This window comes from Pristiophorus japonicus, chromosome 16 (genome assembly GCF_044704955.1).
Source record: "Pristiophorus japonicus isolate sPriJap1 chromosome 16, sPriJap1.hap1, whole genome shotgun sequence".
NCBI classification, from domain to species: domain Eukaryota; kingdom Metazoa; phylum Chordata; class Chondrichthyes; family Pristiophoridae; genus Pristiophorus; species Pristiophorus japonicus.
The window spans coordinates 8,438,251-8,453,179 of record NC_091992.1 but is presented as its reverse complement, the minus strand read 5'-3'; the positions used below and the strand labels follow the sequence as shown (position 1 = coordinate 8,453,179).

Sequence of the window (14,929 nt, the reverse complement as noted above, 5' to 3'; positions counted from 1 at the left end):
ATATATTAATACCTTTTACAACTGCTGCTCTACCAAAGCCAAAATTAAGGTCAGTTGTATAGATAGGCTGTGTGACCGCAGAAATGTGCATTCTTTAAAACTGCAAGGGGCCAGCCTCAAACCCGTTCCTTGTAGGCAAAATAAAACCTGCGCTAATTGGGTACTGTAGGAAATTAGACAAGATAGATAAAGCTTTACTCTAAACCTCAGATTACATCGGAACTGGGGATGTGCTTAATAAGGACAATGGCTGGCCAAAATAAAGTGCTCCATTTCACAACATTAAATTCTCTCATCTTGATGAGCGCACACACACACAAAAAAAAAAATCACAAAATAAAACAGCCAGTGCTTGGGACTGGTAAAAGGGTACACCACAGCTCAGTTTTAGGTTCCCAAGCAGGCACAAGAGATTTTGTAAAAGGAATGCAACTTACTGGAGTAGGGAGGAAGGAAAGAATATCAAGCTTCAGCAAGATTATCTGGAAACTATCCAGAAACTTTCTTAAAGATCTGTTTAAATAGTGCCGCTGATTGCAGAAAACCCCCCTGAAAAACAAAGAAAGATTTGCATTTATATAGCGCCTTTCAATCTCAGGACGTCCCAAAGTGCTTTACAGCCAATTAAGTACATTTTGAAATGTAGTCGCCGTTGTAATGTGGGAAGTCTGATTTCAAAATATTTGGTATAGATAGACCAACAATTTTCTTCTTCTTTTCTTTAATATTCTGAATGGCAAGACGATACTGCCTTGTGCTTGAATTCGGTAAGCACAATTGGTATATTGTTCAAATTGGCTATTTTCACTGACTTTTAACGCGCTAAATTTTGCATCTGCCATTTCTTCCCCCACCCATACAAATTAACAAATGAATGCTTGTGTCAGTCATAATCAAACCAGCATGAACATGCTGGGCACAAAAAGTAAAACGCACAGCAATGAAATAAATGACCAGATCATCTATTTTAAGTGTTGGTTCAGAGATAAATGTTGACCAGGACACCAGGAAAACTCCCCCCAGCTCCTCTTCAAAATAGTGCCATGGGATCTTTTACCTCCATTCGAGAAAGCAGACGGAGCCTCGCCTCAACGTCTCATCCGAAAGACAGTACCTCCGACAGGCGGCAGCCTAGATTTTGTGCTCAAGTCTCTGGAATGGGGATTTAAATCCAGAGATGAGAGTGCTACCACTGAGCCAAGATAAACAAATCAAAATTGAAACACAAGACAGACTTTATTCAGGGCACTAATTGCACTTCTGCAATTGGTTTTAAAAGCCAAAACAAGTCAAGCTCCATCCTTTCATGATGGAAGGAACACAATCAGTAACTTTAACTCATCTATACAGGGGACAAACTAAATAGCAAGGCATCTGACTGTCCAAGGTCTTTTTGTTAAGCGTTGAGGACTTGAACAGTTAATGCCTGAAGATGACCCACCAACCTATGCACTTTTGCATTAGGATTGGCACTGCTCCCATTCCAAAGCAAAGCATAACACCAAAGGACACAAAGGAAAGGAAGATAGAGGTGAAGCTAAAACATCCGCACAAACGGAAGGCATCATCAAGGCAAACACACACACACCCCTCAATAACCAAAAACCAACACAAAAGGAGGATTACAAAGACATTTGCAGATAAACCATTGACCATTCTCAATGTCTATTCACCAAAATGTCATTTTGCTTTAATCCAGGACTGTATCTCAATTTAAGACCTGTACATCTTGATATGGACAGTATAACAGATAACCAGTCTGCTCCTATTTATTTTTTTTTCCTCCTCCTCCTCCTCCTCCTCCTCCTCCTCCTCCTCCTCCTTTCCCCCCCCCCCCCCCACCCCAGAGAGAGTGAACTCTAAATTAGTCCTGCCAGTTGAGGAAATGCTTTAAAATTTGAGATTTTTTTTAAAAACTGGAAGTTGTTAGAAGCAATCCAATTTCTATACCAGTGTCTAAAAATACATGGAAGTTTGGAACTTAAAGTGGATCATTTTGTGGGCGGAAAAATTAAGAGCTTAAAAACAAAAAATTCTCTCAGTTAAAGTTTAGTTACAGGAAAACGGATAAAGATTTCCTCTCAAGCGCCACAAAGAGTCTCAATTAGAAAGCTCTGCCAAATCAATGAACTTCCTATCAGATTTACATTTGCATGCACATGAAAAGCCCACAGTTAAACTGCAGGGAATTGATATGGAGTGAGCGAGTGTCGTAGGGCAGTCAGACGACACACCGTTCAGATAAAAGGAATTACAGCTGAATATTCTGGTCGACATGGCAGAGGGTCAAAAGCCCAACCACAGACCTCTGCCATCATTTCAAATTGTTCTGAACTAGTTGCTAAATTCACATAAGAGTACAATTCATTGTCCAGCACCGTTCTCCAGCCTAAGATCAGGCACACCAGCAGATTTGCAGCTGCAAAGAATGCCCATACATCATACAACAACCTGGTACGTTTCATATATTTAAGCAGAGAAATCTGCTAGCATATGCCAGTCTTAAAATATATATACAGTATAGTCTTCATCCTTAAACCAAACTATGTTATGGATATCAAATACATTGATGTTTTCTTTCAAGAACAGCAGAATTAAAAATGATTGTTTTTTTTCCCCAGAATGACAAAAGTCAAACTAACCTTGAGAGAGAGAGGAAAGAGAAAAAAGCAACACACACACACACACACAATTAGATCTAGTTGTTAAATGTCCTATATGTGCAGGCCACTTCATTGAAATGTACACTGTAATGATTTCAATAAAAATCTATACTTATACAAGAAAGGAAAACAGTGAACACTGCCAAAGATTCACTACTACAATCCCTATGAGCAACAAAGCCGTCAGATTGTAGCTGTACCTGGTGAATCTAGGTTGCAGCAATGGACACCAAAATGATGGTGCAGAGAGTGAGTGTGTGCACAGGAAGCATGCATGACATTTAGTATTTTAGCTCAAACTGTCTTATGAAAATCAGTGTTACAGGATATCTAACTGCAATAGCATAGACTGCCACGCCGCACCGTGAAATGTTAAGTTTTGAACAATACAATCACAAATCTTCAAGCTTCCAATGTTAAACCACAGTTACACTTAGATGCAGAGAAAACAGATTTTTTTAAATAAAAGATACAATAAAGGGACATCGAGTGGAAGCCAGTCAGTAGATGTAGGCAATGAATTCTTTTGACCCAAAAAGAATTTGAACAAAAATAGGACAGCTGAAAATAAGCCTAATTAATCTTGAGAAAAGGTGCAGAGTGCAACATTCACATCAACCAATGTGTACACGAGTACAGAGCCAAACTGTATATGGTCCATACATATGTACATCAATATTGTATCTGTTAAAAGGACTCTGCATACATTCAACAGAACAAGCTTTCATGGAAAGAGATAAAATTTCACCAAGTAAAATACAGTGTACTAGGTATAACAAATACAAAACATAAAAAGCTCCTCTCTCAGTTTTGTCCACTATTATAGACAAGGTAATTGGGGGGGGGGGGGGGGTGGTCAGGGAAGAGAAGAGGGGGAATTGAATAGAAGCGTTCAAATTATGTACGGGTTTGACAGAGTAAACAGTGAAAGATTATTGACACTTGTCAGTAAATCAGTAACAAGTGGACATAATACTCAGGATTCTACAAGCATAAAGGGGAGTCCAGAAATATTTTTTCACAATTGTTTTTTAGGATACGGAATGTTTTACTAAAAGTACCTATGGAAGTCAAGTCGATCATGACACTAAGAAAAATGAGATACAGTAAAAAGACGTAACCATTCTATGATTCTAACACAAAAGGCGGCCGGTCGAGCCCGTGCCGGAAGAAAATATTAAAGGGTACAGGGAAAGAAACAGGAAAATAGGCTTAAAGTAGATCGTTACATATGATTCAAATAGTGTCCCTTTACACCAAAAGGTATATGATCATTGATATCCCACACCAAGCAATTTTACTCCACTGCTGTAAACGCATCTAGCATGTATACACAATACTTTAAAATTAAACATTTGTAATGATCTGTACAGACAAGGAAATTGCTATTTTATAAAGAGGACCTTTTACAGCACAGTTCTGTCCCATATTCAGAGCATCAATAAAAACAGTGAAGTTAGGCTGCAACAATTCTTTCTTTTCCCCCTGCCCCACCAATCACAAATAAAAAGGCAGAGACTTAAAATGATTCGGTCATCTGTGTTGTTATTTAAAACATGCCCCAGTTGGGAGAGACTAGGTGATACAGCTTGTTATCATACTATTAGTTTACCTCAGAGACTAATCTTCAAATCCAGCCCAGGCGGACAACAAATCTCTCGTCTATTTGGAGTTTGAGCAGTTGCTGATAATTTGGCGCAATCTTGTTCCGAAAGTCATGAGGGTGGCTGGTATGGGAAGTTATATTTATAGGCATGCTCTTCTGAAGTTGGTTTTGAGCACTATGTTGGCACAGAATGCAGGGAACTTTACTCAGCAGTGGTACATCAGACCAGCCAGGGCTTGATACTCCAGGTGGAGAAAATTGTTCCGATCCAGAACAGATCTTTCACCCTGAAAGAAATAATTTGCACTTATATAGCACCTTTCACGACGCCCCAAAGCGTTTTGCAGCCAATTAAGAGTAATTTTGAAGTGTAGTCACTTTTTAGTGTGGGAAACAGCAGCCGATTTACACACAGCAAGCTCCCACAAATAGCAATGTGATCAATTTTTTAAAAAAAATAAATGATATTGGTTGAGACAAGCCACTGGATTCTTTTATTAACTGTTGGATCCGGTCATGGTACAATTGAATAGCAATAATGGGCTTTGTATGATTGGAATATTCCAATGTGAAAAGTGCCAATATGATTACGGAAGCTAATTTTAGCTATGACTTCATAGAATCATACAGCACAGGCCATTCGGCCCATCGTAAAGCTATTAAATTAATCCCACTCCCCTGCTCTTTCCCCATAGCCCTGTAATTTTCCCCCTCCCCCTCAAGTATTTATCCAATTCTCTTTTGAATGTTACTATTGAATCTGCTTTCACCGCCCTTTCAGGCAGCACATTCCAGATCACAACAACTCGCTGTGTAAAAAAAAGTTTCCTCATGTCGCCTCTGGTTCTTTTCATGCACAAAATCATTAAAGGAACATACATCTGGTCAACTGTTCAAGACTTTGATCACCAAACAATGCTGCTTGGGGTTAAAGAAATGCATTGGATGGATCGTCAGATTTTGAGGGTGTAAAAAGTAGAAACAAGTTTACAACTGCAACAGCTCAACTTCCCGTTAAAAATCACACTATCCTAAATAATACTTGTATCAAAATTATTTTTCACTGATCAGTATTAAAAAAAAAATCCCAAAACTATTTTGCAGAAAGCTACTGAACCCATTTCTGCTCAGGACTGCAAGTACCAATTAACTTTAAATTGTTGGAAGCAACAGATTTTATTACATCAAAAGGACCTGTTGCTACACAAATTAATTCCAACAATTATTGGAAGTGCACCCAAAATTGTCCTATACCACATCTCAGAAAATATCTTTCAGCTCCAGTCAAAACAACCATCCAGGTGCTCCATTTTGCACATGTATAGATAGATAGAAAGAAAGAAATGGCATTTACATACAGGTTGAGCATCCAAAATCCAAAATGTTCCAGAATCCGGGCCGATCCATGGCGGGGCCATCCAGAATCCCGAAAACGTTCCGAAATCCGGACACCCTGCCAAACCGATTACCGCCACAAGCCGGGTCCAGGGAAATACCAAAAAAAAAACAGAAACTCACACCTACCTCTCCTTGCAGGTCTTCACACCCACAGGCACCGCTGTCCCCGAGTCCACAATGCAGGTCCCACCCCGCCCCGGGCGTCTTCCCTCGGCCAGAACACGGGCATGCCAAAACTCCAAAGCACGGTGACTGCGGCAACCCCAGCCCTGCATGCCAGTGGTCCAACTAAAACCGTAGGCGAAACTCTGCAGACGGCAGTTCCCAAACGGAACAACAAAACAGCCGTCCGGTACCAACATCAGAAGGAAATCAGTAAAGGACTACAGAAAGACGTTCCGAAATCCGTAAATACCCAAACCTCAGCTTGGGCATTTCCGGATTCGGGACGTCGGAAAGACGTTGCGAAATCCGGAACAACCTCAGTTCCGAGATTTCCGGATTTCGGACGCTCTACCAGTAGCGCCTTTCACAACTACCAGATGTCCCAAAGCGCTTTACAGTCAATGCAGTGTGCAGTCACTATTGTAATGTAGGAAGCACAGCAAGCTCCCACAAACAGCAATGTGATAATGACCAAATAATCTGTTTTAGTAATGTTGGTTGAGGGATAATATTGGCCAGGATACCAGGGATAACTCCCCTGCTGCTCTTCAAAATACTGCCGTAGGATCTTTTACATTCACCCGGAACACGAGACGGGGCCTTGGTTTAACGTCTCATCCAAAAGACAGCACCTCCAACAGTGCAGCACTCCCTCAGTACTCCAGTGAAGCATCAGCCTAGATTTTTTTTCCCTGGATTGGGACTTGGAACTCACAACCTTCTGACTCAGAAGCAAGGGTGCTACCCACTGAGCCACGGCTAACAGTATACAAAAGAACCCTTAGATTCTCTGCCCCACTCAGAAGAAACTGGTCTCCATTCTTCCCCGGTGGTCATGTTAAGATTAGAAAATCATAAGAAAAACCTTAAAGCACAGTAAAGATGTTCATCCTTGCCTAGCACTATTCAACACAGTTCAACATCACACTGCAATACCTTGTATTGTCAAGGTATCCCCTGGGATACAAATCCCCTGGGAGGACAGGCGCACCAACATCAGCGTCCTCATTCAGGCTAATATCTCCAGCATTGAAGCACTGACCACACTCGATCAGCTCCGCTGGGCAGGCCACATAGTCCGCATGCCAGACTCGAGACTCCCAAAGGAAGTGCTCTATTCGGAGTTCCTTCATGGCAAACGAGCCCCAGGTGGGCAGCGGAAACGCTACAATGATACCCTCAAAGCCTCCCTGATAAAGTGCAACATCCCCACTGACATCTGGGAGTCCCTAGCCCAAGACCACCCTAAGTGGAGGAAGTGCATCCGAGAGGGCGCTGAGCACCTCAAGTCTCAACACAGAGCATGCAGAAATCAAGCGTAGACAGTGGAAAGAGCGTGCGGCAAACCAGTCCCACCCATCCCTTCCCTCAATGACACTCTGTCCCACCTGTGACAGCGTCTGTGGCTCTCGTATTGGACTGTTCAGCCACCAAAGAACTCACTTCAGGAGTGGAAACAAGTCTTCCTCGATTCCGAGGGACTGCCTATGATGATGATGATGATGATGGTCAATGATTTACTTAGCATGCTTGTCACAAGTGCATATTTCCTTATGGTAGTCATATCAATACGCTATAGGAAATACACTCAAAAGCCAATAGGTTTTAAGATCTGCTTTTTGCATAACATTCTTAATTCATCGCTTCGCACTGATCTAACCATTTCCACAACCAGTTTTTCACTTAGCTATGCAGAATTCCAAGTACTTTGCCCAGAATTTGCAAGACAAAAATCAAAAATAGTACTCCTAGTGTTTTTCCACATGCCTACCATTACATTTTAGCAAAGTACTGGTGACAACACTTGGTGCCAGAGGTAATGCTGAATGATGTTTTAACACGAAGTTAATTTACATAAATGCACAAAATCTTTACAAGTAAATTGCCCATGGTGCTGCTCAGGACCAGTTGACGATTTCGTATCCTCCGCCAGTGTTGATCTGATCTACCTTCAGATGCTTTGACAATACTATTGCACTGCTAGCTGTGAAACACAGTAGTGCAATAAAGTCAGAGCATCTGTCAGCAGCAAGTCCGGAAAATTTCTGTAGAACTTTCGACCCCCCCCCCACCCCCCAAATGAATTAACCTGCAACAAAGCAACAATAATCTTAAAATTCGAAGCTATTTCCTATGTATATTAGCAACCTCAAATACTTCGTTAAAACAACTTCTAAAATAGTATAATTTCCAGATATAACTTCTTTGGTATTTAAAATACAAATTCATTCAGATCTGATCATTCTTTCGAAAGTTATAAGTACCTAGTTTAAAAAGTACTATTTAGTTTATTTTTAAAAAGTCTGTGGGATGTCAAAACAGAGCACTCAGCTAGAGTATCACTAACACCATAACTTGTTGGGAGGTTTGAAAATAGCTGGTCATCGGGATAGTTAAGATTTCCAGAAAGGATCTAATTAGACACTCTAGTCTAAATGGGGATGGATTTGTGCTGCCACGTTAAGCTGCTATAGCATATAATTAGTCTTAGATTCTGTACCACATGGTTAAAACAGAAATTAAAATTTATGAATTAGTTACTTCATGTTGACAGATAATTTAGGGGCCATTACCGTCTGTCCCACATAACAAATTCCTCCCCTCAGTTAGTCAACAAATGGGAGAGGAAGACCGGCGATATATTTCCAGGCCTTTGCCAGTGGCAATCTCAGCCGGCAGCTAAATGCACAAGAGGTCTGAGAGATTTCCCACCTCGAATCAATCTGCAGCAGCAAAATGTATGTCTGAGCACCATCATTCCTCAGGGTAGCTCCCATTGGTGTTCCAATACAGGATTCACCCGGATTCCTTTTATATGCTGTGCTTTCTTATTTACAATTGGGGTCTACTTCCTCAAAGTAGCAAAAAAAGTTAGACATGCCTTTCTGGTCTGCTTACTTTAAGTTTTGTTCTATTAAACTGCTTTTATATGTACTAAATTTTACAGCATGATATAATTACTCCTCACATGTGGTACAAGTAAAGCAAAACTGCAAGCGTTCCTCACTAGTGACGATGTGATAGAGAACATCCTGCTCCTGGCTGACAATCCCACATCAAGAAACCAGCCGGACAATGTTAGACACACGTCCAATCCACCAATGGATGGCTGATATTTCAGTAAGTGCACCATAGAAAGGGACTCTCACTATCCAAATTGGACAGCCTGTCGACAGAATATGGCCAGGGGCAACATTTGAGTTTTTATACATTTTGTAAAACTGTATTTACAAAGTGTGATAATTAGTGAGTAATCTTTGAATCAATCACTAAATTCCTTTTTAAAAAAACACACGCACAGGTGCTTCCCTCAAATGGCTTACTGCATTTATGCAGTGCATTGGAACATTTACAGGTTTGATCTCCAGTCTGTGTTGAGATAGTTGATCTCCGCTACGGTCCCAGCGAGGAACAAGGATTGGTCCCAGCATCAGCCAGAGTTCCAATCCCTCACCACTATTCTGCAACCCGGCATGAATGAACATTGGGAGAGGAAAGATCAGGGTTGATTCTCTTCCCGAGGTGAACAGTTCACTAACACACATCAAGCCTGACAATGGCCACTTGAATGTGGACCTGAAGAGCATCTATGCAAGCATACTGTAGCCCAGCAAAACTGGAGAGTAGAAAATAAAACGGAGGGAGGGCTGACTTGTCATTTCACCATTTCACGTGGATGTGAAGTTATAGTACAACTCAGTATTGACTGAATTTTCCAATAGATGCAGTACAGCACCAGCCCAGTGTAAAGTTATATTTTAAGACCATACATTGCGAACTTCAAATGCTTTTTTTCCACATTTGGAGAAAGCAGGGCTGTCCATTCTCCAACAATAACATTATTTGGGCCCCTGGGTGCTCAGCAATCCCTGGCGATGACCCACACTTCTTTATCGCTGATCTCAATGCAAACCACAGTATAGCCTGACAAATATAACCCAGGTTTGCCTCAATGTGGGTTGCGGTCTACAGATATCAGTCAAGATCGCATCAGTACTATAAATACAGCCTAAAAACCATATTACTAATGAAAACCCTTGGGGTGCACTTGCATAATATCTGTAGAATCACTTTGCACCAACACCAACGTTTGTAATGTAAATGTAAGGAGTCGCATTCTCATCAGGTCAGGCCTTGACTCCAGATTTATAGCACAAAACTTCAGTGCGGTTGTGAAACCAGTTTGCACAAATGCTACTGTTGTAGTGTAAATGCTCCCTTAAGATTTCTTATTAAAATAGTTTTGTTCCAAAATGCATACTTTCAAATCATGTCAAATTTCACTTCATCGTCCTGATGGAGCAATGGGCTGATTTCCTGCAAATATTCGCATTCTCTATTCAATCCTGGGCATCATCCAAACAATTTTTTTTTAAATAAGAAATTAATTTTAATGCTGAAATTTCAAAAAGAGAGATTAATGATTTTGAATTATAACACCAGATTTTCTGAATTTTCTCCCCAAACCAGCTCACCAAGTACAAGGTACCAATATTCATCAGCTCCAACATACCCACCTACTAGATTTCCATTGGTGATTACCCCCTTCTCTGACAGCAAGTCCTTTTTGGAGGGGGGAAAAAAATTGATGGTAAACACTGCAGACCCTACCTGCAACATCGATCTAGTCGCCGGCCAATGCCCTTTTAATATTGCACTGCTTTTTTCTGTTATCACTAGTAGTACAACATAAAAAGGGCATCGGACGAACGGACAAAGGGCATCGAGTTCGATGATCGAGAATTTCCATCAGTCATCACAAACATCAAAGCTGGAAAATCAATCAAGTTTAATTTGGTACAACCTTCAACCATAAAGGAGGGGAGGAAAAAAAGGCAAAGCCTTTTAAGCTATATTCCTGTGCCAGTCAGGCACTGCAGAAGAGAACAGAACACTGCCACCATTGCAGCCCTCTTCGCAGTACTTGTTACACTGCTACTTTAACTAAAACATTTTAATCGTTAAAAATCAGAAAAGTGGCCTGCACACATACGCAATTACACTTTAAAGTGATTTGATCAGGCAGGATTTTAGAAAACACTGAAAGAATCCAACAAAGCTGACCAGAGACTAACCTAGGAACACCAGGAAAGAAAGACACACATTAAGATCACGACTCACCAAACTCTCAGAATATACACCAACGGTATGTGAAGTAATTTTAGCACACGCGGTTTAATGAAAAGCTTCAATTCTCTTCTGAAAGCATCAATTTCTTACAGGTTTATGGTTTCATCAGCTTTGAACACTCCCAGGTCTCTCACCCAGGTTGCCCATTATTGGCCTGGGCCTCGACAACAAGTGTCAACAGACTATATGCCTGCAGGAGCCCAATCCTATCCTCCCACATTCCCAGCAGGGTCACCAGAGAAGGAACACTGGCTGTTCTTCCCCCTCTCTGGTCTAGAGTTCCTGAGCCCACCTGCAGCACTGCGAAGTGGACTAAGATAAGCAAACTCAGCAGAGACCAGGGACCAAACAAACAGACGAGGAAGATTCCATGCATGGTTTAGCTGCTCGCTAGACAGTCTAGCCGAGTCATCAGGGGTGCCTGTGATTAAATAAAGACAAATATTTTGACATCTTGACAAATATTTTGAGGTACACCACTGGGATTTAGTTATAAAAAGACACACAAGTATTTGTACATTAAGAATTTTTTGAAGATAATACATATGGCGCATAGTACAATTAATGCATTTTTGAAGAAACCATATATTAAAATCATTCTCGCGTAAACTACAATGAGGGTAAAACAATGAGTACAGTACACCCTCTATAATGGAGCCGTAGGTTCATACATATAATTTGCATATTGATATCTGTGTTCCACTCAGCAGCTGTGTTTCTGAATACTAGTTAAGTTCAAAAAAGGGAGTTTTAAATAAACATCCGCCCTTTACGCACAGAGCATGCGGTGCCATATATTTCAACAATGGCAGCAGAATAGACCCAGTGATCACAGAAACAGGTGATCTAGCACCTGCTCACCTCACAATTTCTGATGAAAGAAACTTCAATAACTTGTTAAATCGTGACTGTCTATTTACTGTGTTCAGAATTTGGAAGAATGGCTAAAGGTCACTGAACCATATGGCAAAGCTTTACTTTATAATGAGAAATGTAATGCCTCATTCAGTCTTTCATCAACCCAAAAGCCAAATGCTATGAAAAGAACAAACTTCCCAACATTAGAACCTGCATACATTTTTCTCTCAGAATAGCATTTTATTATTGGCTTTTCACTATCACATAAACTAGCAAAACTTATCAAAAACCCAAGGAAAGAAAGGTTATGTGAACTCAAATAGATTCAGCAAAATAAACAGGAAACAGTTATTCTACTCTGGAATTAATCTTAGGCCACTGCAACAAGAATATTAGTTTCCCACCCTATAGACAGCAATCTCACCTCAAAAAGGTGAGTTATGGATTATCAACTGCTCACCCGTGCTGTGTATCAACTGATCCGAGGGCTCTCCCTACACATAAATCAAGCAGTAGGCTTTACCCATTTAGACCCTGAATGCCGCTAAGCATTCCCACTTGAAACGAGTGTGTCAGAGGCATTTTTTAAAATAATAGATCTGCTCTTGGGTCCTGACATCCATAAACTGTAGTAATGGGTATGCATTTTCAAGTAAGATTTTCTCAAATATAAATCAAGAGTGGTTTGACACTGTCACTGTTGCAACAATGAACTATTATTACAGCCATTTCTCACTATTTATTTAATTCATTAATTTACTAAAACAGGTCATTAAATTTTTCCTACATTACAACAGTGATTACACTCCAAAAGTACTTCATTGACTGTAAAGCGCTTTGAGACGTCTGGTGGTCATGAAAGGCACTATATAAATCCAAGTCTGTCTTTTAAATGGACAAAATAAAAATTTTGGTTCAGTTATGGACAAACAAATTAGCCAAAGATTTTCCGCTCTCAAATTCACCGTCCGAGAAAGAAATATTCAGGAATGTTACACCAACTCTCAAAAAAACCCTGCTTCCAGCAATTTGATGAAACTGTGTTTCTGATGCAACATTTCAGTCTTTTACAAATGCATTTTCAAAAAAAGGTGCGAGTTCTGCTGACAGCGGGTCACATGTTTTTTGTGCATGTTACTTTAAGCAATATACAAGAGCTTGTAGATAAATTCACCATCTCACAAAAATAAGGCACGATGCAGATCAAGAATTTAAAAAAAAAGCTTGCCTCATCCAGAAAGGGAGAATTCAGAAACAAACACACATCCATATCTACATGTAGCACTCCTTCCACACCCCAGCTGAACAATGACAACCAGAAAAGCATTATGCACTTATTTACAGCCATTTTTAACCTAGAAACTAAACACTGTAGTTAAGTTATATTTATTTTGGAACACTTGCATGCTAGTTTTTCTTAATGAAGAATTTCAAAGGTGGTAAAAGACCTCTAAAAAAAACTTACTTAAACGCCAATTTTCCAGCAGCATTCTTTTGCTTTCTACTGTTTCTCAAGTAGTGCTTTGTATTAAATAGTCACTTTGGGCTGGAACTGTCTTCTTTCACTCACACTTTGGTTTCAAGAGTACTAATAAAACTACAGACCTCATAACCTCATCCACAATTGTCAAAATAACCCCTAAATCACCCAGTTTCAACTCTACCCTAGACAGCTGTTGAGCAGGGTGTGTGCAGTCTCATATGCAGAAGTAACTTGGTCACAGATTTGAGCAGCTCACAAGTGAAAATTTTTTCGCCATGCAGCGTGATCAGACATTGTGTGCGCGCGCGCGCGCGCCTGGACAGAACTGTTTGAATACCCCAGGCAAATATTGTGCCTGGAAACGGGTTTATGGAAGCGTCGGATTTATATAGCCAGCAACATCCGCACCCCCTCACAAACTCTTGAAGATATTTTCTTTTGTTAAGTTGAAATAAGCGCAGTAAGTCAAGTCCAGAGAATACTGAATCTGTCCACACACTCACACTGGACACCTCTGAAACGCAAATGCTTCACCGATCTAAAAATAACCTGGCACCTTGCTAAATTACAATTAAAAAATGGTGAAGCACTGGTGCAATTAAACAGAAGAGCCTCTTCACAGTAAAATGCTGCAAGCAAGCGGTTTAAAACATGCAAGCGCGACAATATGCCATCGGGGGCGCGCACACACACACACACACACACACACACACCAGCTTCCCGGACTATTGGGATGGGGGTGAAGACAATCTGTACCGCAGCTCATTGTTAAAAGTAAACCCCCCCCCGCCAAATCACCATTAAATTTTAGTCGGTCAGTTAAACGAGGACTGTATTTACGCGCGCAACCCAGCGGCTGGCTGTCAAGCGGGAGGAGCGGCGGTTGATGGCGCACGCGAGCGTACGTCGTGTGCGTGCGCGCACCCGCTGCCCACACCCCCGCGCACGTCGCGACGCAACCTCCGAGAATCTTGTCAAGCCGCCACCCCCTCCTCCTCCTCCTCCTCTCGAGGACAGAATAGAGAAAAAAAAGGGGGAAGGGAGAGAGCGCGCGCGCACACACACACACGACGAATGCAAAAAAAAACAGGCGCGATCATACCGGGAACGCCTCGCTTCCCTCCCGACACGTTCGGAGGCACAGAACCCACCGCTGTTTTAATCAAAAGCCCGACGAAAATTGAATAATCCTGAGGCGATTCCCTGACGGCGACCCGCGGGGGGGGGGGGGGGGGGAAATCGCAGCTGCCGTCACCCCTCCCCACGGAAAACCTTACTCCCGCCATTTTCGCGGCCAATTACCCGGATGCAAATCAGGACGGGGGTTTTCGAACAAATTAAAGTTTTAACCGAAAAAAAACACCCGTGGCGCGCGCGCAAAATTTTTTAAACTTTTTTTCCGCGACCGCCAGGTTTTACTCGACCCAGTGCAATAGGTTTATTTTGATTCAGAGCGGTCTCCAACATTAAATAATTTTTTTTTAATTTAAAAAAAAACCCCTCTTACCATCGCTGCCAGCTTGTTGACCGCGGTCTCCATATTGAATAGTTTACATTCCGAAGGCGAACCGATAAAAAAAAAGGGCCCCGTGAGTGAGATGAAACTAGGCTTCTGATTGGGCATGT

At 41.3% G+C, this 14,929-nt stretch overlaps 1 protein-coding gene across 5 annotated transcripts in view; it reads right to left on the bottom strand.

Moving 5' to 3' along the window:
* ska2 (spindle and kinetochore associated complex subunit 2) overlaps window positions 1–14,887 on the bottom strand; it is a 47,730-nt gene extending 32,843 nt beyond the window's left edge. Inside the window, exons 1-2 of one of the 5 annotated variants that reach the window (XM_070856959.1) lie at window positions 14,811–14,866; window positions 4,276–4,556 (exon numbers count right to left, since the gene is read on the bottom strand). Coding sequence is in view for 3 of the 5 variants with exons in the window: in XM_070856956.1 (XP_070713057.1) it covers window positions 14,811–14,843 (33 nt within the window). In the remaining 2 variants the exon portion in view is untranslated. Of the gene's footprint in view, window positions 1–1,057; window positions 1,153–4,275; window positions 4,557–13,285; window positions 13,894–14,101; window positions 14,124–14,810 lie in introns of those variants that run through there. The other 4 variants (XM_070856957.1, XM_070856960.1, XM_070856956.1 and 1 more) reach the window with 4 other exon arrangements.
* Window positions 14,888–14,929: the final 42 nt, after the last annotated feature.